This window comes from Dromaius novaehollandiae, chromosome 7 (genome assembly GCF_036370855.1).
Source record: "Dromaius novaehollandiae isolate bDroNov1 chromosome 7, bDroNov1.hap1, whole genome shotgun sequence".
In the NCBI taxonomy this organism is placed as follows: Eukaryota; Metazoa; Chordata; class Aves; order Casuariiformes; family Dromaiidae; genus Dromaius; species Dromaius novaehollandiae.
This window is the reverse complement of record NC_088104.1, coordinates 9,040,588-9,058,103: the sequence shown is the minus strand read 5'-3', so window position 1 is coordinate 9,058,103 and position 17,516 is coordinate 9,040,588. Positions and strand designations below refer to the sequence as shown.

The 17,516-nt window shown below is 39.7% G+C and overlaps 1 protein-coding gene across 7 annotated transcripts in view; it reads right to left on the bottom strand.

Annotated features, from left to right (window-relative positions):
- Nucleotides 1-17,516, bottom strand: part of NCKAP5 (NCK associated protein 5) — a 254,060-nt gene that overhangs the window by 46,628 nt on the left and 189,916 nt on the right. For 6 of the 7 annotated variants that reach the window (XM_064514629.1, XM_064514631.1, XM_064514633.1 and 3 more), the window contains 3 exons: nt 13,298-17,142; nt 12,428-12,605; nt 7,954-8,032 (listed from right to left, as the gene is read on the bottom strand). In XM_064514629.1, coding sequence (XP_064370699.1) covers nt 7,954-8,032; nt 12,428-12,605; nt 13,298-17,142 — 4,102 coding nt within the window. The remainder of the gene's footprint in view (nt 1-7,953; nt 8,033-12,427; nt 12,606-13,297; nt 17,143-17,516) is intronic. The other variant, XM_064514632.1, reaches the window with a different exon arrangement.

The window sequence follows — 17,516 nt, the reverse complement described above, 5'->3', positions numbered from 1 at the left end:
TACAGGTTTAACATCTAACTCTGCCTCCACATGCACACACAGCTTTAGAAAATACCTTTGCTGTAAACATACAAATAAATACACATGTACTTGTACCACTGCTTCTATATAAGGGATTCATAAAAAAATCTGATACCTTATCGCAACTTGTATCAAAACATAACATTTTCCAGGATGCAGATTCCAGTTAGCAAAAGACTCAGGTTGGAAACCTATTCAGTGCTAACTGGTTTTCGTTGACTGTTTTCACGGACAGCAACCTCACACTCGCTTGCAGAGACCTCTAGGTATTGCATAGCTTTACTGGGTGACGATGGGGAAGATAAAACAAACATTTTTCCTTATCTGATCATGTGTAAATGAAAGAATCAACTGTTATATCAGTGATAAGATGATTACTAAATGGTTCTTCTCCACTTCTATCAATAGCCTGATGAAAGGAATTAACACTGACAGTGATAAGTTGTTTTCGCAGGCATTGAGATTTCATGACAAGCGAGGATTTCTTTAGCAGTCAAAAGACATTTTATCAGTTGAATATTGCTCTTCATTAAATGCATTAGAGGCGTCCAAGGATTTGCCTGACATTTAAGCAACTTCTGGATTACCCTTTTGCCTCTCCACAGTGATGTGGATCACCTCCCTTTACTGAATGCACAGGCCGTAATGCAGATCAATTTGCTCACAATCTTTCCTCTGTCACTTATTCTGTTGCATTTATCTCAGTAATTCATTACAGACCTCACCTAATCTGTCTCCAGGTTTTCTGGGTTCTTTAATGTAAAAGTGTTTGCTCAAATATGTCAGGCGTAATGGACATGTTTTAGGATGACGCATGTCAGACTTAATATATTTACCGCATTAATCAGGCTTGCTTCCTTCACATCTATTTCCATTTCCTGAGAATGTGAAAGCCTGAGCTAAGTAATTATTTACTTAGTCCTCCGGTAGAAACCCAAATAGTTTTGGTAGTTGCAAAACGGTGAATGAAACTAAGTCTTCTGTCTGGGAGAGGAGGGTGTCCGGTATTTCTTCTTTTATTGGAAGCCTGATGCAAGCTTATTAAATAAGCAGATAAACTGCTGTTGTTTTCAACCAGCTTTGGAACAGGCTTTTGGATAAGTCATTTAACTAAGCAGTAAGAGTATGTGTATTAAATGGTACATTCAAAAACAACATTTGAAGTATACTCTTCCAGCTCCAGTGTACTTCAGATCTAGATTTCAGAAAGAAATTAAACCTATCCAAGAGAAAAAAGACGGATGACACTGAAGCAAAGATCCTTGGATTAGAAATGGTATTAGTATGGAAGCAAAAGGGCAGGCTCTATATCATGGTCTAGATTTAGGGGAGCCAGATAATCCTGATCAGCAGTGCAGGGACACCACACGTTCAGTAAAGATTAGAGTGACTACCAGTTTTAAATGATGCAGGTCAATAACCATGAAGGAAAAGGTGAGAAAAGAGTGCTGGAAGTCATCTAGCGTCTTTGTCGCACAGTGAAAATGAAGGCTGTGAGATGCAACCCTTGCACAAAGATGATTGCTAAATCACTTCTGGTCCGTCTGTGTCCTTCACCTCCCCTGTAACTCTGAGGCTGATGGTGAGCTCAATTCAGTTTAATAGCATATGCATATACTCAAACCATACCCTGCAGCATGTGTTGCCTCTTACTCATACAGCAACAGAAAGGTATGTATACCCATCGGTACTTCCTACGTAGTGGAACTAGGGTTGTAACAGTAGAAGGCTTTGGCAGTAAATACGGATATTTGTGGGAAAACCATATGGAAGAACCATAAGGACAAAAGGAGTCAGAGACAAATGAATGTAGCTGGGGTACTACAGAGAATGTACATTCTTCTCCTCAACAAAAGATCTGCTTATAAGTGTTTTTTATTACCATATATATAGTTTTATATAAAACTACTGGGTGCCAAATAAAACAGTATCAGAATACACAGATAAGGCTATCATCTTTAGCATTTTGATACCTCAATACAAATAATTATAATGCTGACATTTCATTTTAAGTCAAACCCACTTACCTCTACAGCATTTTATATGTCATACATTTGCTATCAGTATATCTGCAAAATTGCTATCAAGTTGCAAGCAACTTATCTATAAAACTTGCTGTCAAGGACGTTCCTGTTTGCTACTGAAAATGTAGCTTGATTGCTTGTCTTCTTTCCTGCATGTAAAGCTGCAAGGGGTGGACTCTAACACACAGCACAACACACGCCATACCAAGACCATTTCCTCTCCGGAACACCAAGAATCCACAGAATTCAAACCAAAGTTCTCTAAAGAAACCTATAAAAAGTTGCTTGAAAGACAGACCTTCCTTCTTCTGACCCCATTACCTTTAAATTAGACTGCAAAAGCCTGCTGCAAGGTTGTTCTTGGAAAGCAGAAAAAAATGATGATAAAGCCTGCTATAAGGTAGATGATTATCAGGAACTTTAATGGAATTGAGCACTGGGCTACAGCAGAACTACAAAAGCATCCCTTGACCTCAGTGGGTATTTTTGTTCAGCACAAAGCAGCTAAGTTTTTAATGCTGCTTTTCTAGTGTGGATGACCAACCCTCCTTCTACTTTGAGACTTTTCAAAACCCCTTTAAGTATTTGTAGGCTTTTCCTCCTTATTATAGAAATACCAGTGTCTACCAGGTTCCCATTTAATGCTGGATGAATCAATTTTGAGCAACTGACCTGAACCTCTGGCCAAAACTTGACAAAAATTAGACTCAAGTCTTTCTTCAAAAGTTTCAGAAATTCTGACTACATTTATCCTCATAATTTTCTCCTGGCTCTAAATTTCATCTGAAATACTCAACACAAACAAAATGTGTCAGTGCCACAGTTAACTCATTTCCAAGAACTGTGAATCCGTCTACTAACCCTGCTTGCCTCAGGGAATTAACTCAGGAATAACCAGTTAATACCAATAAAACCCAGAAACATTCTGAACTGCTACTGCCAATTCTTGCATTATCAAGATTTGCTCTGCATAGTACTCTTAGTGCTAAAGCAAATGAGATTTTTTTAAAAATTCATTTTTACCAGTAGTGTAATTCTCAGTACCAAGAGGACAAAACCTACCTGCAGTGCTCTCCCTGATGTTAAAGCTCAGCATGATTTTATTAAAGAAGGAAACTGGCCCTTTAGTTCAATCCGTGGCATATTAAAGACAACATTTGAAAGCAAAGAAGTTACCAGTTCAATGACAGGACTCTTTTAGATGAACTGTCTAGGCTTTCATGTATTCCTTGAACTTCAGTGCTTTTGGCCAGAGGTGCTTGTTTGAATCATTTAGGAATTGCTGAGGATAGAATGACCACCAGAAATCCTGTATGGGAATAAAGGTATCTACACACAGAAATATCTGGGACAAAAAAAAAAATCCTTTTCCTTGATGTTGAAACCTGAGCATAAATTTAAAAGCAGACTTGAAACCTTCCCAGAAACTTCTCATCAGCCTTTTCAGGCTGGTGGAGATGTGCTGAGATTGTGTGTTCTGTGAGGCTTGAGTAAACCATTAGCAAAACGCATTTTCAGTGTTGATTTACTCCTCTAGCATCACTTTTGGGGGGAAACAAGGAGAAAAGGAAACCAAAGAAATGATTATCATACAGCTTTCGAACAGGGGCTTGGTAAATCACAAAATTGTTGATGACTGAAAAAAGTCAGAGTCAGTCTTTTCTTCTTCAGCCTCTGATGTCTCAGCACTGGTTTATAAGAACACTGAAGAACGATATGATTAATTACTACTAACTTTCCCCTTCATTCCAAATGTATAAAATAAGGACAAGAATCCTTTCATTCTTGCAGGGACCTGTCTAGCTGAAAATACTTTTGCTCCTTGATGTTGCCTTTTTTTAGCCATAACAGATGAATATTATAATCAGGGAAACTCTGTCTTTGGTACGACTGCTACTGTAGACCATAGTATTCTTATGTGAAGTTGTTTGTGGGAATGACTTTCACAGTATTAGTATTTGTTTGCTTGTGCCATGGATTTTTGGCTTTTCCGTTTAGGCTGTTTATCAATGAAATCTCTTAATACGTTATAATTAATATAATCACACTTTTCCAGGAGTGGTTGCTCATTCAAAACACTACGTGTCCAATTATTAACTTCTTTATGAAAATGTGTCATTTGTAACTGTCTTATAATTTTTTTGGCCATTGTGACAATGGGGAAATTCAAGACGATGCCAACATTGACGATTCTACTGTCTTGGGAAGAATGAAATACTTTTTTAAAATGTACGCTTTTTAATGTTTACATGGGAGTAACACTGTTAGGAGCTTGACGCACTGTCTGTGGTGTGGGTTTCACATCCTATTTTTACTGACATTTGTATCATCTTTGCTATCCCTTTCATGAGGCTTAAAAAATCATCAGAAAATGATGGTAGGACAAGGCCACAGCCACTCAGATTAGCTCCCAGCAATTGAGCCTGCCAGCACTATCAAGTTAGTGCTGCAACCGGGGATGGTGCAGGGAGGTCTTTTTACATTACCTTCTGTAGGAAGACATGGTGGTGCAGGACTGCTCTGTCATGCATCTGTATTGCCAGAGCCTGATCTGGCATCCTCACTGACAGTCCAGCAAAAACATTCAGGGTATATCTTATTTTTCTTAAAAAAAAGTTTAAAAACGTATCAAATAAATACATGCTAAAGCACAAAATAGCAGTAAGTGCTTAATATGTAAATGATCATGTCCTCCTGACATACAGGTACACAAGAAGGGAAATTTTGTATTACTGTGTATTCTGTAATCTTTCAGTTTAGCAAATTCCAAAGAGCCAGCAAACCAGTTAAATTTGTTTAGATCACCAAATGACAATGAACTAAACAACTAGCAACTGGCAGTGTACAGGTGTTTTTTGTTCAACAGACCCAGGAGTATCTCATCATTAGAAAGTGATGGACCAGCATTGTCGCACATGGTCCCAACTTTGAAGGCTGTTCAGTATTAGGTATCTTGTTTATCAGCTAACTGGGCAGAACTGATATCAATTTAGGTATTTTACACTGACAACTACACCAACAATTGTCTTTTCTATACGCTCTTTACCATAGTACATAAAATCTTCCCTGCTTAATCATAGCTTTTCTACATCTTCTATGCATTCACACTATCATTAACGTTTTAGAACAAAAACAGTAGAATAAGCTCGTTGAAGTACAGCTGCGAAACCATAATGAGCTTTGTTTTTTTAAAATGACTGTTACGATGATGAAGAATGCTGGCATGTAAGAAACGGATATGCTGTCCCGTGAAACTTCCATGATTTCAGGGATGCTCCTCTTCTGCAAGAACCATCAACACTGGGAAACAGTTCCATGAAACCAACAGAGCAGAAGCCCACATCAGAAATGACTTGATCAGAGGACATAGCAACTGCCCTCCTTCATCAGCCTCACGACTCGTCTCCCTATCACGCGTTTGAAAGCAGTGAAGCAATAGCACTTGCAGATCCTTCCTCTACTATCCCCCTCCTGCTTCTGACAACCAGCCGCTTAGGAGCTCGTAACAACAAAAGCTGAATTTGGCTTTCACATCTCAGTGAATGCTCCTTACCGACTCTTTGCAAGCTTCACAAGGTCTTCCTTGTGCATGGCGTTGACTAAAAACCCCAAGCTGATGTGGGAAACATTCCAAATTAAAGTTTCTCGAAGCTGCACAGAGTTTCAGTCTTGGAAAAAAAAAATCAGTATTTCCCTGTGAAAATCTCTGTAACAGAAAAATTCCAGAACCTCTAAAAAGGAAGTTGGGAGACAAATCTGAACCAGACCTAGTAAAGCTGGCTATCCACAAAGAAAAAGGCTGAGATACAGCAGCAAAAATACAAATATAAGAAAAAACATAGCCTGACATATAAAACACAGTGAGATTTAGGAGTTTTCGGGAAGTGCACTTAGAACCGTGCTTCTCATTTCCCGGACTTGTGCATGTCCCGCTGATGTAAGCAACAGCTGGCACACTCTGCATTAGGAATCAGTGTGCTAACGCTAACAAATTTCTTTCGAGGCCTATTATTTTTATTGTGCCAATACTACCTATAGTACATAATGTCTCCCACCATCAGAGAGTTTCCCGGCATTAACCAATAGATCCACACAGCAAAATCCATGAGTTATTCTAACAAAGCAGAACAGGGATATATGGGATCCTATGTTGAGCCTTTAAGAGATGATATTCTCTAGGGAAAAGAAGCTGCTTTTGTAATTACATCCTGGCATAACTCAGATGATGGAAGGGTCCTCATAAGAGTTACAGGAGTTTCCCAAGGGCAGCACTGCCTGGCTTCTCTGCAGTGCTGCCTACTGTGGGCTTATACAGACCTGGGCCACAGAGCTACCAGTCACTCTATTCGTATCCACCAGCACTGCAAAATGGGGAATAAAAGGGTTTTTATTTTGCGAAAAGGGATTTTGGCAGAGAGGAGGGCTGGATCCATGCTGAGGAGCTCACCCAGCCAAGGGAGGCACAATCGTGAACCCAAGGCATAATCGAAGTTCGACTCTGGGGAAAGCCAGCCACCCTGCTCCAATGCCACTGTGTCCTGCCAGGGACTCAGATTCGGTGCACGTGGGAGGACTAAAAGATTAACGCCCTCAAAACCCAGCAGCACAACATATTACAGGACCCACTGACAAAGTAATATATCAAAATATATAGTGATTAGATTTCAGCCATGAGCATCAATTACACCGAGGAACACCAAGGAAACACTGGAGTCTTTTCAGGACAAGGCTCTGCAAATATTTTTTCTGGTTCAGTAGCTGGATTGAAAAATTAAAGCCAAACATTTCACATCAACTCAAAGTAAAAGTTTTCAGAATTTGGGGAGGGAGGGGGGAGGCAGGGAAAGGAAAATAATTCTTTCAGGCTGAGGAAAAATCACCTTAAACAGTGTTAAGTGAGTTGTTTCATTTTGTTTTGGGCAATTTCTAATAACACAAAGGCAGGCCTTTATGCCGAGTGAGGAGCCAGCATTTCATTTTTCTAGTGCCTACCCAGTCACAGAATCCCCTTTTTTACAGCCTTGCACTGCAGTATTGAAAGTTCTTGTTGTTTAGTTGCTGCAACAGAGCCAAATTATGGCTGGGTGCTACAGAGGGGAGAGTTTAGGAATACCCTGTGCTTATTCCAGCAGAGCTGCAAGGAAGACAGCCAGAGTTTATTTCATGGAAGTTGGGACTGGAAAGGATAGGCAAGCCATAAAACACCGCCAACATTTCCCTACCCCAAAGAGAAGTGTGTTTCAACAAAATACCTCCAATTCAGCCCCACTTCCTCAGCTGACAGACTTCTGCTTTGTCCTCCATTAGATATTTTAGCATGTACTGAAAGTTCACATGTGGTTAAAAATCAGTACATGCCAATCAAGCAGCAAGACTGACCGTGCTGCCCTTCCGAAAAGCATATGGCAAAGGCAACTTTATTTATTTGCAGTATCGCCTTTGAGGTCTACCTCTCTGAAGAGTCACCTGGTTTGCTACTCATTCTGCATTAGACTGTCACAGTAATTATTCTACTGTTCAGAATTTTACTCTGCCACTGGGTTGCAGACAGAGCTAACCCTTGGCCAGACGGCAGTGCTACAGAATGCCAGTGCTGCTCTCACTGAAAGCATCATGCACGACAACCCCAGTCATGGCACCGTCTGCAACCCACTAGCTCTGGAGACTGAGACGGTCTTTCACGGCCAGCTTCCAAAGTCCTGCTATCAAGTATCACTTTGCTCCACGATAGATAACAGTATGTACTCATCTTTTATATAGTTGGTGTAATCTGGCTATCCCTGAACAGTGCTAAATGAATGCTAAAAGACATTAGGTGAACGAACAAATAAAGTAATGAGGATTAAACATGTTTTTTTCCCAAGAACTGAGACAGCAATAAAATCCAGTGTAAAATATAATTTTGTACCTATCACATGACTCTGACATGTAGTCCTTGCCATGGTGTCCTCCTCCTCTTCTTGCAGGTTTTCTGTGTCTACTTTAGCCTGTACATAGTACAACAACAACAAAAGTGAAGAACATCTGAGACTCTGTTTATGTTGTTTCATCAGAACTAGAGAATATTTTTTCAGAAACAAAGCAGGGTATCGTTATGGAACTACTAAGAGTGGAAGTGTACAGCCTGTCTCATTCTACGAATGACATCTGAGGATAATAACTTTAACTTCATTAAAAGTCACAATATGTGGCAGTCAAAAAAATTTCCTTGGAAGACACAATTCCTGAAGAGGAAAGATCTTCTCCTACATTTTGTTTTTAAATAAGGAAAAGGAATTACATGCAGGTCTCATGACCTCGTATTTGTTTCTCTCTAGAAATATTATGTTTCTCATTCTGTGCTAAAAAAAGGTGAACTTAATATGTGATGCAGGATCTCTTCCACTCAGTTTGCAATCATTTAACTTCAGTGTCTCTTTTTCCACCCCTATGAAAAAGCATTTTGCTAGCTAAATAGGAAGCAAAGCTTAATTTAAGAATGCAGTGCACACTAGGAGCCCTTATTTCAAGCTCTTTACATCTGTTTCCAGTATGTGTTATTTCAACCCCCCTAGATTTTCTGTTTTTTCAGATGAATGCATATTTTTGCTTTGTTCTTCTGCATTCCTATTTTCCAAAGTGCGTATGTAAAGTGAGCATCTTCCTAACATAGTGACCCCCCCCTTCCATTATATACCACCAGTGGCCATAATTCAAACACATGGACATGTTTTTGTGCCAAGTCAATATATATAAATCAAAGAGGAATGAAGATACTTTCAGGGTCCAGAGAGCAAGAAAGCCATCCCCGCAGGAAACATTACTTTCAGTCTCTCAGATCTCTTAAATTATTTGTTAATCACTCTCTGCTGCTTTAAACCACTTACTGCAACTGGTTGATTTTGTTCATATTCAAAATAACATTAAATACATTTTGTAATATAAACCAGATGGATTTATCATCATGTGCATGACTTTAACATCTTTGATCATAGTAGATACTCTGCTTGTCTAGCTTACACAAGTAGTCCTGTTGACCTCTTGTGACTAGCCTCAATAAGGCATGAAAGATTTGCTCTCCATATTTATAAAAGGTCATTTATAATCTCTTAATCCCAGAGATTTGATTACATCTTTTTTCTTCTGAATTGAGGCTCTTCAGGCTATGGAAAATGAAGAGGAGAATATGTGATCACTTGGCATCAAATTACGGGTGAAACAATTTTTCACATTTGCAGACTGCACGGCGGTCTGTGCCTTGCTTCTGCTGTGACATTTCACAATATTCGGACAGATTTCTGGGTATTCCCCAAACACACAGAGTGCAGACAGTGAGGGCTATACAAAACTCCTGGTGTCTTGATTTTGGTGCCACTCTTCCCCCTCACGAAGTAAAAGCCCATGGCTTTTCTAAATTACATTGGGTTGTAATAAAATCACAAAGATGAAATGAAGCAGTGCAGCACAAAAATGATTGCGTCTCACCTTAAGCTCCAGCCAAGGACATGAAAAGTATCGGAGAACGTGGAATATCCTTGGTGTGGGCTAAAGGATTATGTATTTCTCTTGGCTGGCCTTTAGAGAAAAGTGCTTTTTGATGAATGCTAACGGGAAGCATATCCGTTTGAAGGTGAATGCACAAGGCCAACATTGGTGGAACATTGCTTTTTCCACAAATTCAGTAGCAGTCAAGCAATAATGCTCTTTGCATAAACAAAAATCAGAGGTAACTGGTGCACATGTTATGGCATAGTAGTGCTCCAAGTCTTTACCTGGTACATCACAACAGAAGAGATCTAATTGTCAAAAATTAAACATTTAACAGAAAAACCTTCTAAAAAATTAATGTTAAAAATGTTACGGCCAGGATTTAAAGAGCCAGTATATATATGATTCGCAGTTTTGGAATACACTGGTTTCCACACTGACCCTTATCACTGAATGCATTTACATTGTTCACAGAAGAAAAGGAATCCTCTTAGTTCAGGGCTTTTCTAAAGATTTATGCTGTTTTCTCCAAAAGCATTCATTTTGTCTTTTACAAGGAAAAAAAAGTGCACAATGGGCCATGATACCACATGCTACCTTTTTCAGTCACAGATATCTCCCGATCCTTTGCAATCTGCTTCAAAGTAAGCAGACACAAAGACTAACTGAAAATGATAGCAATAAGATGCATGAAATTTGAATTTAAAGACTTTCCATTGTTCTTCTTGTACAACTTTGGAGGACAAGACAAAATCTTACATATTGTGGAATCTTACAGTATATCTTTTTCATAAATTAGCCTTAAGAACTGTAAGCATACGCTTGTACTCTCTTTGTTGTAAATGTCCTCAGCCTTTTGGCACTAGACATTTCTTTTAGGAATTAAACACAACAAGAACACAATATAAAACTTGCAAAGACAATGCATATAGTGTAATTCAATCTTCAAAAAGAATTTAGGAAATACTTTGATTCCCAGTTTAACAAAAAAGTGCATGGTATAGGATAGGTAATGCCTTTTCCCTATGACTAAGTTGTCCCTAAAAGCTAAACAGAATAATTAGCGTTCCCCCATTATTTATGTATATTAAGGACAATCTTTGTACTTCCTGATAAAACGAAGTATGTTTCTTGAAGATATGCTTAAAGTCCTAAGTGACTATTATTGTTGCAAATAGAAAGACTTTGCAAAATGACAGACAGAAAGCATAGCAAATTATTGCAGCATTAGAAAATAATAAGTTAAAAAGAAATTGTAGGAGCAACGGGAAGAGCTTTTTTGTACTTCTGTACAGCAAAGATATACCCTAAGCTGTCAGGACCATATTAAATGGGGCATAGTTAAACTGAGTGGCTCTGATAAGGGGCTGTGCTTTGCTATCAGAGTTCTAGATCAGTTGGATTGAATTTCCTGCATATTGCACATTTCCAGACTTTCATTCTCTCTCTTTCCTTTCAGTGACACTACAAGGACAGCCTTAGATATGCTTATAATTTGTGGTTTTATAATGCAGGGGACATCTACATTTTCAAAGAAGAGATGATACCACAGGAGTCAGAAGGAAAAAGTTTTCCAACGCATTCATTCTGCATATGCTCCCTGTAAGTTTTGCAAAAACGACCTTGTGGATGTTCGTAGTAAAGATATTATTTGCATGAAAGTAAGAAAAAACATTTGCCTGAAGTTGCAATCATGTATGATACTGTAACTTTAAGGACCCTAAACATCAATACTAAGCTACTAGTTTTTCAAAAGCCCACTATGAAGCCTTTTGAAAGATGCTTTACCCTTGAAACACCTCCCAAATAAGTAATTACTTTATATTTCAAATTCTCTCAAGTGAAATTGTCGCATGTGCAGTACTTCAGTGACTCACTTTTATCAGAACAAAAAAAGTAATAGCCTCAACTTAATGTTCAGTATATCAATTTGGCACAAGTTTTCAAATTATTTTGTGAAAATTATGATTATTGTTAATAATAATCATAATAACCTGGTCAAGACCACTATCAGGAACAAGGAACAAATGTCAATGAAGTTGAATCACGAAAGATCAAGCTAAAGCATTTCTCTTCTCCTGGCGCTTGAACTTTAAAACATCATTGGAAGGGCCCTCCGCTAGGCAAGAAACTGCTCACTAAATTCTAAGGTTAATTATTAAAAGCTTCACGAGGAAGGGCACCTCTTCAGTGTGACTTTAGGTTACAATCCAAGACCCCGGGTGTACATTTTTCAAAAAGCACAGAAGTTAACCACCCACATAACCCTTGAAGAACCAGAATCTAGCAGCTAACCGAAAAAAACTGTTTTTCTTCTGAATTGCAACATTCCTACTCACTAGGTAAATTAAAGTACCAGGTACAGTTAGTACCATATTGAAGCTCAGACCTACAAGGCATTAACAGGGAGGTTTTCTGGAGTACAGAAAGAGCCAGCAACCATGTATGCTTTTGCCTTTGAAAGCTTCCCTCTTATGTGAAAAAAATCCCCAAATGTGGTCAAATACTTTGCCTTTTCCCCACCAGCGCTGCATTTCTTAGGTTTAATGATTTCAGTAATGTTGAGAGGAATGTTCGACAGTGGCATGCAATTTTCAGGGAAAGCAGAAAAAAGGGAAAAACAGAAAATGGTCCTATTATTTCACTGTACCGCAGCATGACTATGGCATCATTGTGCATATATTTCCCCTGGAATTGAACTGCCAGCAGAAGCAGTAGGATCTTCATGACTAGCTGTATAATCTGGCCTACAGTGGAGCTGCCAACTTCTGTATTAATTCATCGTTCTCTAGCTACACAAAATCTTTTCTATCATATATACACAGTTATTATCCTGTTTGCTTGTACCGGCAATAAAGAACACTTCCAGAAGTTAAAAAGAAGGTAATATTGTTTTCATGTACTAAAGCACTTACCAGGGTCTGATTCTGCATTTCCATATCAGCTTTTGTTTTGCCGTTTTTCTTGTGGTTTCCTTGAGAGCTGATAGAGTTGTCGTGAAGAGAGGAGCCCTGGGAGCTGCCCTTCGACACACTCCTGCAGGAAACATTATTTGATCCACTTTCTGTCTGCTGAGCTGCTTTCTTATCAACTCTGCAGGTAGAGAGTGATTCCTCTGATAAATTACATTGCCCTTCTTCAATCACTCCACTTTCCCATTCCTTTAATGTTTAAAGTAACCTCTCTGTATCTTTCTGTCTCTAGACCTTTGAGTGATAAATGTTTCTAACTAGCCTTGATCAAATCTGTCACTTGCAATTTCGGGCACTATATCAATTTACTCTTTCACATGTAATGATTTATTTTATATTTGGGACTGCCGTGGGGCAACCATGAAAACACTGTACAGTAATTATTAAGTTTTTCTGTGACCTGAGGTTATGGTAGCTGTAAATGTAATTAATTCTGACTAGTTACCAAATACATGTTTGCTGGTTATAATAAATGAAAATGGAATACATTAAAACACGTATCTAATTATCCTCTATTTTCTTCACACCATCTGCCTAGATTCTTGATTTCTGAAATCATTTGAATTTCTATCACCTTGGATGTAACTTGCCATTCTTTAATTTCAAAGACCATTGGTTTGGCTAACAAAGTAAGATGAACAAAACTATCATCTCATTCTTAATGTTTTTCCTTTAGAGACTGAAGTCCTGATAGAGTACAAAATGTTTGCTACCAGGCACTCTTAGCCGAAAAGCAACACACATCGCACTTCGCATCTGGTGATGCCAATGAAGCTACAACACCACATCCCAAATTGTCTCCCAGAGTTTTACCTGTTTAAAAGCTCTTTCATAAAACTGTCTTTTGGGGAGCACGTAGCCAGGGTTGAACCCTTGGCTTGCTCACAGCCAGGCTGGCCAGGAAGGTCTGGCGAAGCTTTCAGATTTCTGCTCTTCAAAACATCTAAACTGTCGCTGTTGCCTGCTTTCCTGTTAACTTCATTATCCATTTCACAGTGTTGTTCGGTTTTCTTTTTCTCCTTTTTCTTCTCTAATCTCGCCTGCTTGATTCCAAACCCAGAGACCTTTGCTTCTTTTTTTTCTACCTTTGTTTTAGGAACGTCAGTTTTCCTGCTACTCAGTGCCGGCAGTTTACTCTTCCGAAAGCCAAACCAGCTCGCGAGAGAGGGCCCAGTCTTTTGCTTAGCCTCTGCAGTGGGAGACTTGCTTTGTCCCTGACCCTTCTGCACATTTTCTTGGATGCATAACATGACTTTCTCTTCTATTGTAGGTTGTAGAGCAGGTGAACTCAAAACACCGGTAACCTTCTCAGAGGCTTCTGCTAATTGTAAAGACATTTGCTGTCTTTGCGACTTCATTGCTTCAAGTTTCTGAGGACACTGTAACCCATCCATGCTTCGAAAGGATGAAATTTGCTCAGAAGAAGCAGCGGCTGATGCCTCCAATTCCAGCTCTGCTTGGAGAACACTTTTTTTATTCAGAGGTTCATGTTTAAAATTTTCACTGCTTTTCTCCCCTGGGACAGATAGACTGCGTGCATCTTTCTGAGCAAGTGGTTTGTTTCCATCACATTTTGAAATGCTGTGAAACAAGTCTAGTCTTGGAGGTGACCTGAACGGCAGTTTGCTCGGGCTTCCATGCTGGCTGCTGCAATTACTCGTGTTTCCCAGAGAACTTTGTCTAGAATAAGAAATTTCTGTGGCTTTAGGAACAGCTGAAAGAGCCTCTGATGTTGCTGCTGTGCCAGGAACAGCCCTGATCTGAAGTCCTTCCACGGCCGAGTTCTGCCTTGTTAGAGAATTTCCTCTGTCCGAGGTGTTTGTAATAATCTGAGTCCGTACTTTCCCAAGGCCTTCTGTCACCAGGGCAGATGGCTTTTCCCCCGTGTGAACACTAAAACTCTGGCTACGTGCTTTCGCTCCATTCATGCCCAGAGCCGGTTTCAAGTGCGACTTGTTGCTAGAAGAAACAGATCTCTTAACTAATTTGTTTTCTAATCCATCTACTCTGTCTACCACCAAGCTGCAGTTCTCCTGTGAATGAGGTGATGCTGCATCCATACTAAGTCCCACAGTAAAATTATCTTTTATTTCAGTGTCAGAGTCTTTTAATTCAGCATTCATTGTGCCTCTGGTGCTTATACACCTAGATTCCTCCTGCTTGGACTTGCTTGGACTCACGTTGCTTTTGGAAGCTGCATTTATACTGTCTTTTTCCTGCTTCCCCGGTACAGTAGAGCTCTTTCGGAGAAGTTGGGGGGATTTGACGAATAATTTCAGTCCTACAGGGCAACGGGTTTTCATCCCTTTCTCATTAGAGTTTTGGGTAGCATTTGCAGCATCGTTACTGTGAAACAGCGTTGACAACGGGGAATGGTTTACCTGAGATAGCAAAGGCTCGCTTGTGCTCACTGTGTGACGCTGAGAGGATGTGGGGAGGATGTTTGGCATCTTTTGTGGCTGATCTATCCCACTGTCACTGGAAGTATCTTTTTTGCTAGAATATGGACCAGGTGAAGAAGTTCTTTCCAGTGACGGACAATCTAGAGAAAAAGACCTGACTGTTTGAAAATCTGTGTTGGAAAAACCACGATTCCTGTAGAGAGCCAGCTGATTGGGCTTTTTTGGGCAAACTTGCTTTGTGGGAACTTTGGAAAGTCCTTGGCATGTGCTATGGGGCTGCTGAGATATGCATTTATTTTGCATAATTGCTTCTGCATTTTCCTGAAAGTAAGATAATTCAATTTTGGCCCCAGAAGTTACATTTTTTGCTTGCATTTCATGACTAGATTGATTATGAAAGCTGGAGTTCACAGTCCCTTTTAACGGTGATGATTTAAGTAAATTTTTTGCTGTTTCACTGGAACTAGCTGCTCCTAACTTTACAGATACAGGTGGTGAATGAGCATAATTAGGCCTAATTAGCAGTGAAGTTGACCTGCCTGGAGGAAGGGGTGGTGACGGTGATTGGGTGTCTACAGTTGCTGCATCGCAGTGAATATCTCTGGTGGGAGGTTCTCTGTAGTCGCTGGGCTCTCTAAGGTGCTGAGGCAATAGCGGTGATCCTGGGCTCTGACTCTTTGGATTTTTCATCCCGTCGCTTCTACCTGGAGGCTTCGGGCTGGGCACAGGGTGGGCAGGGGGCTTTGGGAGCTGCAAGGTGACTTTTGAGTCAAAATTACGAGGTGGGCTTTGTGCCTTTTTGAATCTGGAAAGCTTTACAGGTGGCAGAGCAGGTGATTTTTCAAGGGCTGCAGGGCCCACTGATGTAGTTACAGTTGTCTCCTCGCTCTCTGTCATCGTGTTTTTTTGAGGAGAAAATTTCCCTCTGCTGGGTATTTTAGTCAAGTTTGGCTTTTGATGGATTCCTGCCTGCCCAGTGGAGCTGGGGTTGGCCTTGTACGATATATCATACACTGGCTTCACTAGTTTTTGTCGTGGAGCATTTTGCAATACCGCTCTCCCACAGCGTGAAGATTCACTGCAGCTCATGGGGACAACTGTATTTTTATTCCCTATGTTTTCTTCAGAAGACCTTTTCTCAGTCTCATCTTCAGGTTCTTCTAAAGCAGTGCACTTCCTAACATTAGTTCCTGTCTGCAAATTAGCTATTCCCTGAGGTATAAGTTCAGTATATTCTGCACTGGACCTAGTTTGCGGCTGGTTGATTGAAATTTCATTTCTTGTTACAGTGACAACTCCAGTTTGATGTGAGCTGAACTCAATAGGCTCACCATCCTCAGCATCAAATATTACAGTAATGCACTCTTCAGAAGAGGTCTTCTTTATAACCTTTTGTTGTTTAACAAAATTACATGTCTTTGGCCTAATATCTGAGTGAGCAGACAGCTGTTTGTCTTCTTTGTCAGTAGATGCAAACTGAGGACTCTCCGTCACTACAACTGTATCAGCGTTCTTCGTGTACTTCTCGGTAAAAGGAGTTGCTAGCAAATCTGATGGACTTTTCTCATCACTGCTTTCTATATGTAATTCATCCAAGACTTCATTGTCATCAGTATCTGAAAGCTGAAAATTAAGGTCCTTCCAGCCTATATTAACAAGGCTTTGATCTAACCGTAAGTCAGGCAGCTCCACTTTACTGCATGATTTTACTTCTGCCTGAAATCCACTGACAAAACTTGTCAATTTTTCAGGTCTTTCTTTTGAATTAGAATATAAGCTTCTTTCAGGCAAATGTTTCCTATTAAGGTCCCAATCGAATAGACTGTCAGAAACGCTGTGAGTTAATTTGTTACAACAGATCCTGCAGTCCTTGCTTGGTACTTCCTGCAGCAGCAGTAAAGATGAAGAGTCGTCATCTATGTCATCATGTGAATCTGAATCATAAGAAAAAGTTTTGTTATGTTCAATGCAAATACTTCCTATTTCCATTGGCTTACAATGAGTCTGTTCTTTATGGCTGCCACATTTAACTCCAGGGGAATATATTCCTTCATTGGAGTTCATGCAATCTTTGTAACCCCACTTTGATATTACTGAAGGTGACTCAAGTAATATTTTTTGTTTCTGTAATTTCTTCAGCCCTTGTAAGATATGGTTTTCCTTGATACGAGTTGGAGGTAGATCATCTGCAGGACTTGAGAGGTTGCTTGGGAGTGAAGAACCGATGCTTATTCTTTTATCCCAGGTTATGGATGACTGTTAAGACAAAATAAAACTCACATATTACTCAAAAGTGCTGACTACCATTTTAGTAAAGAGATTTAGGAGTTGGACAGGGCATTACATTTCATCCATTGCTATTAATAGCAAAATTCTTTCTTAATAAAGGATTTCACAGCGCTGTGAAGGGTGCAACGCACCCAAAACTTGCAAGAACAATATGAATGGAAGGATTAAGATAAATAGAAGAACAACTTGCAATGTGAAAGACAAAAGGTATGTCAAAATAAATGAGGAAACTGTGAGCAAACTGGAGTGATAAAGGAATGGTAAAAAAAAACCCTAAAATAAAAGGGAGAGAGTGAGAGGGAGGAAGATGGGGAGAGAGGACTCAGTGAGTGTAGTGACAA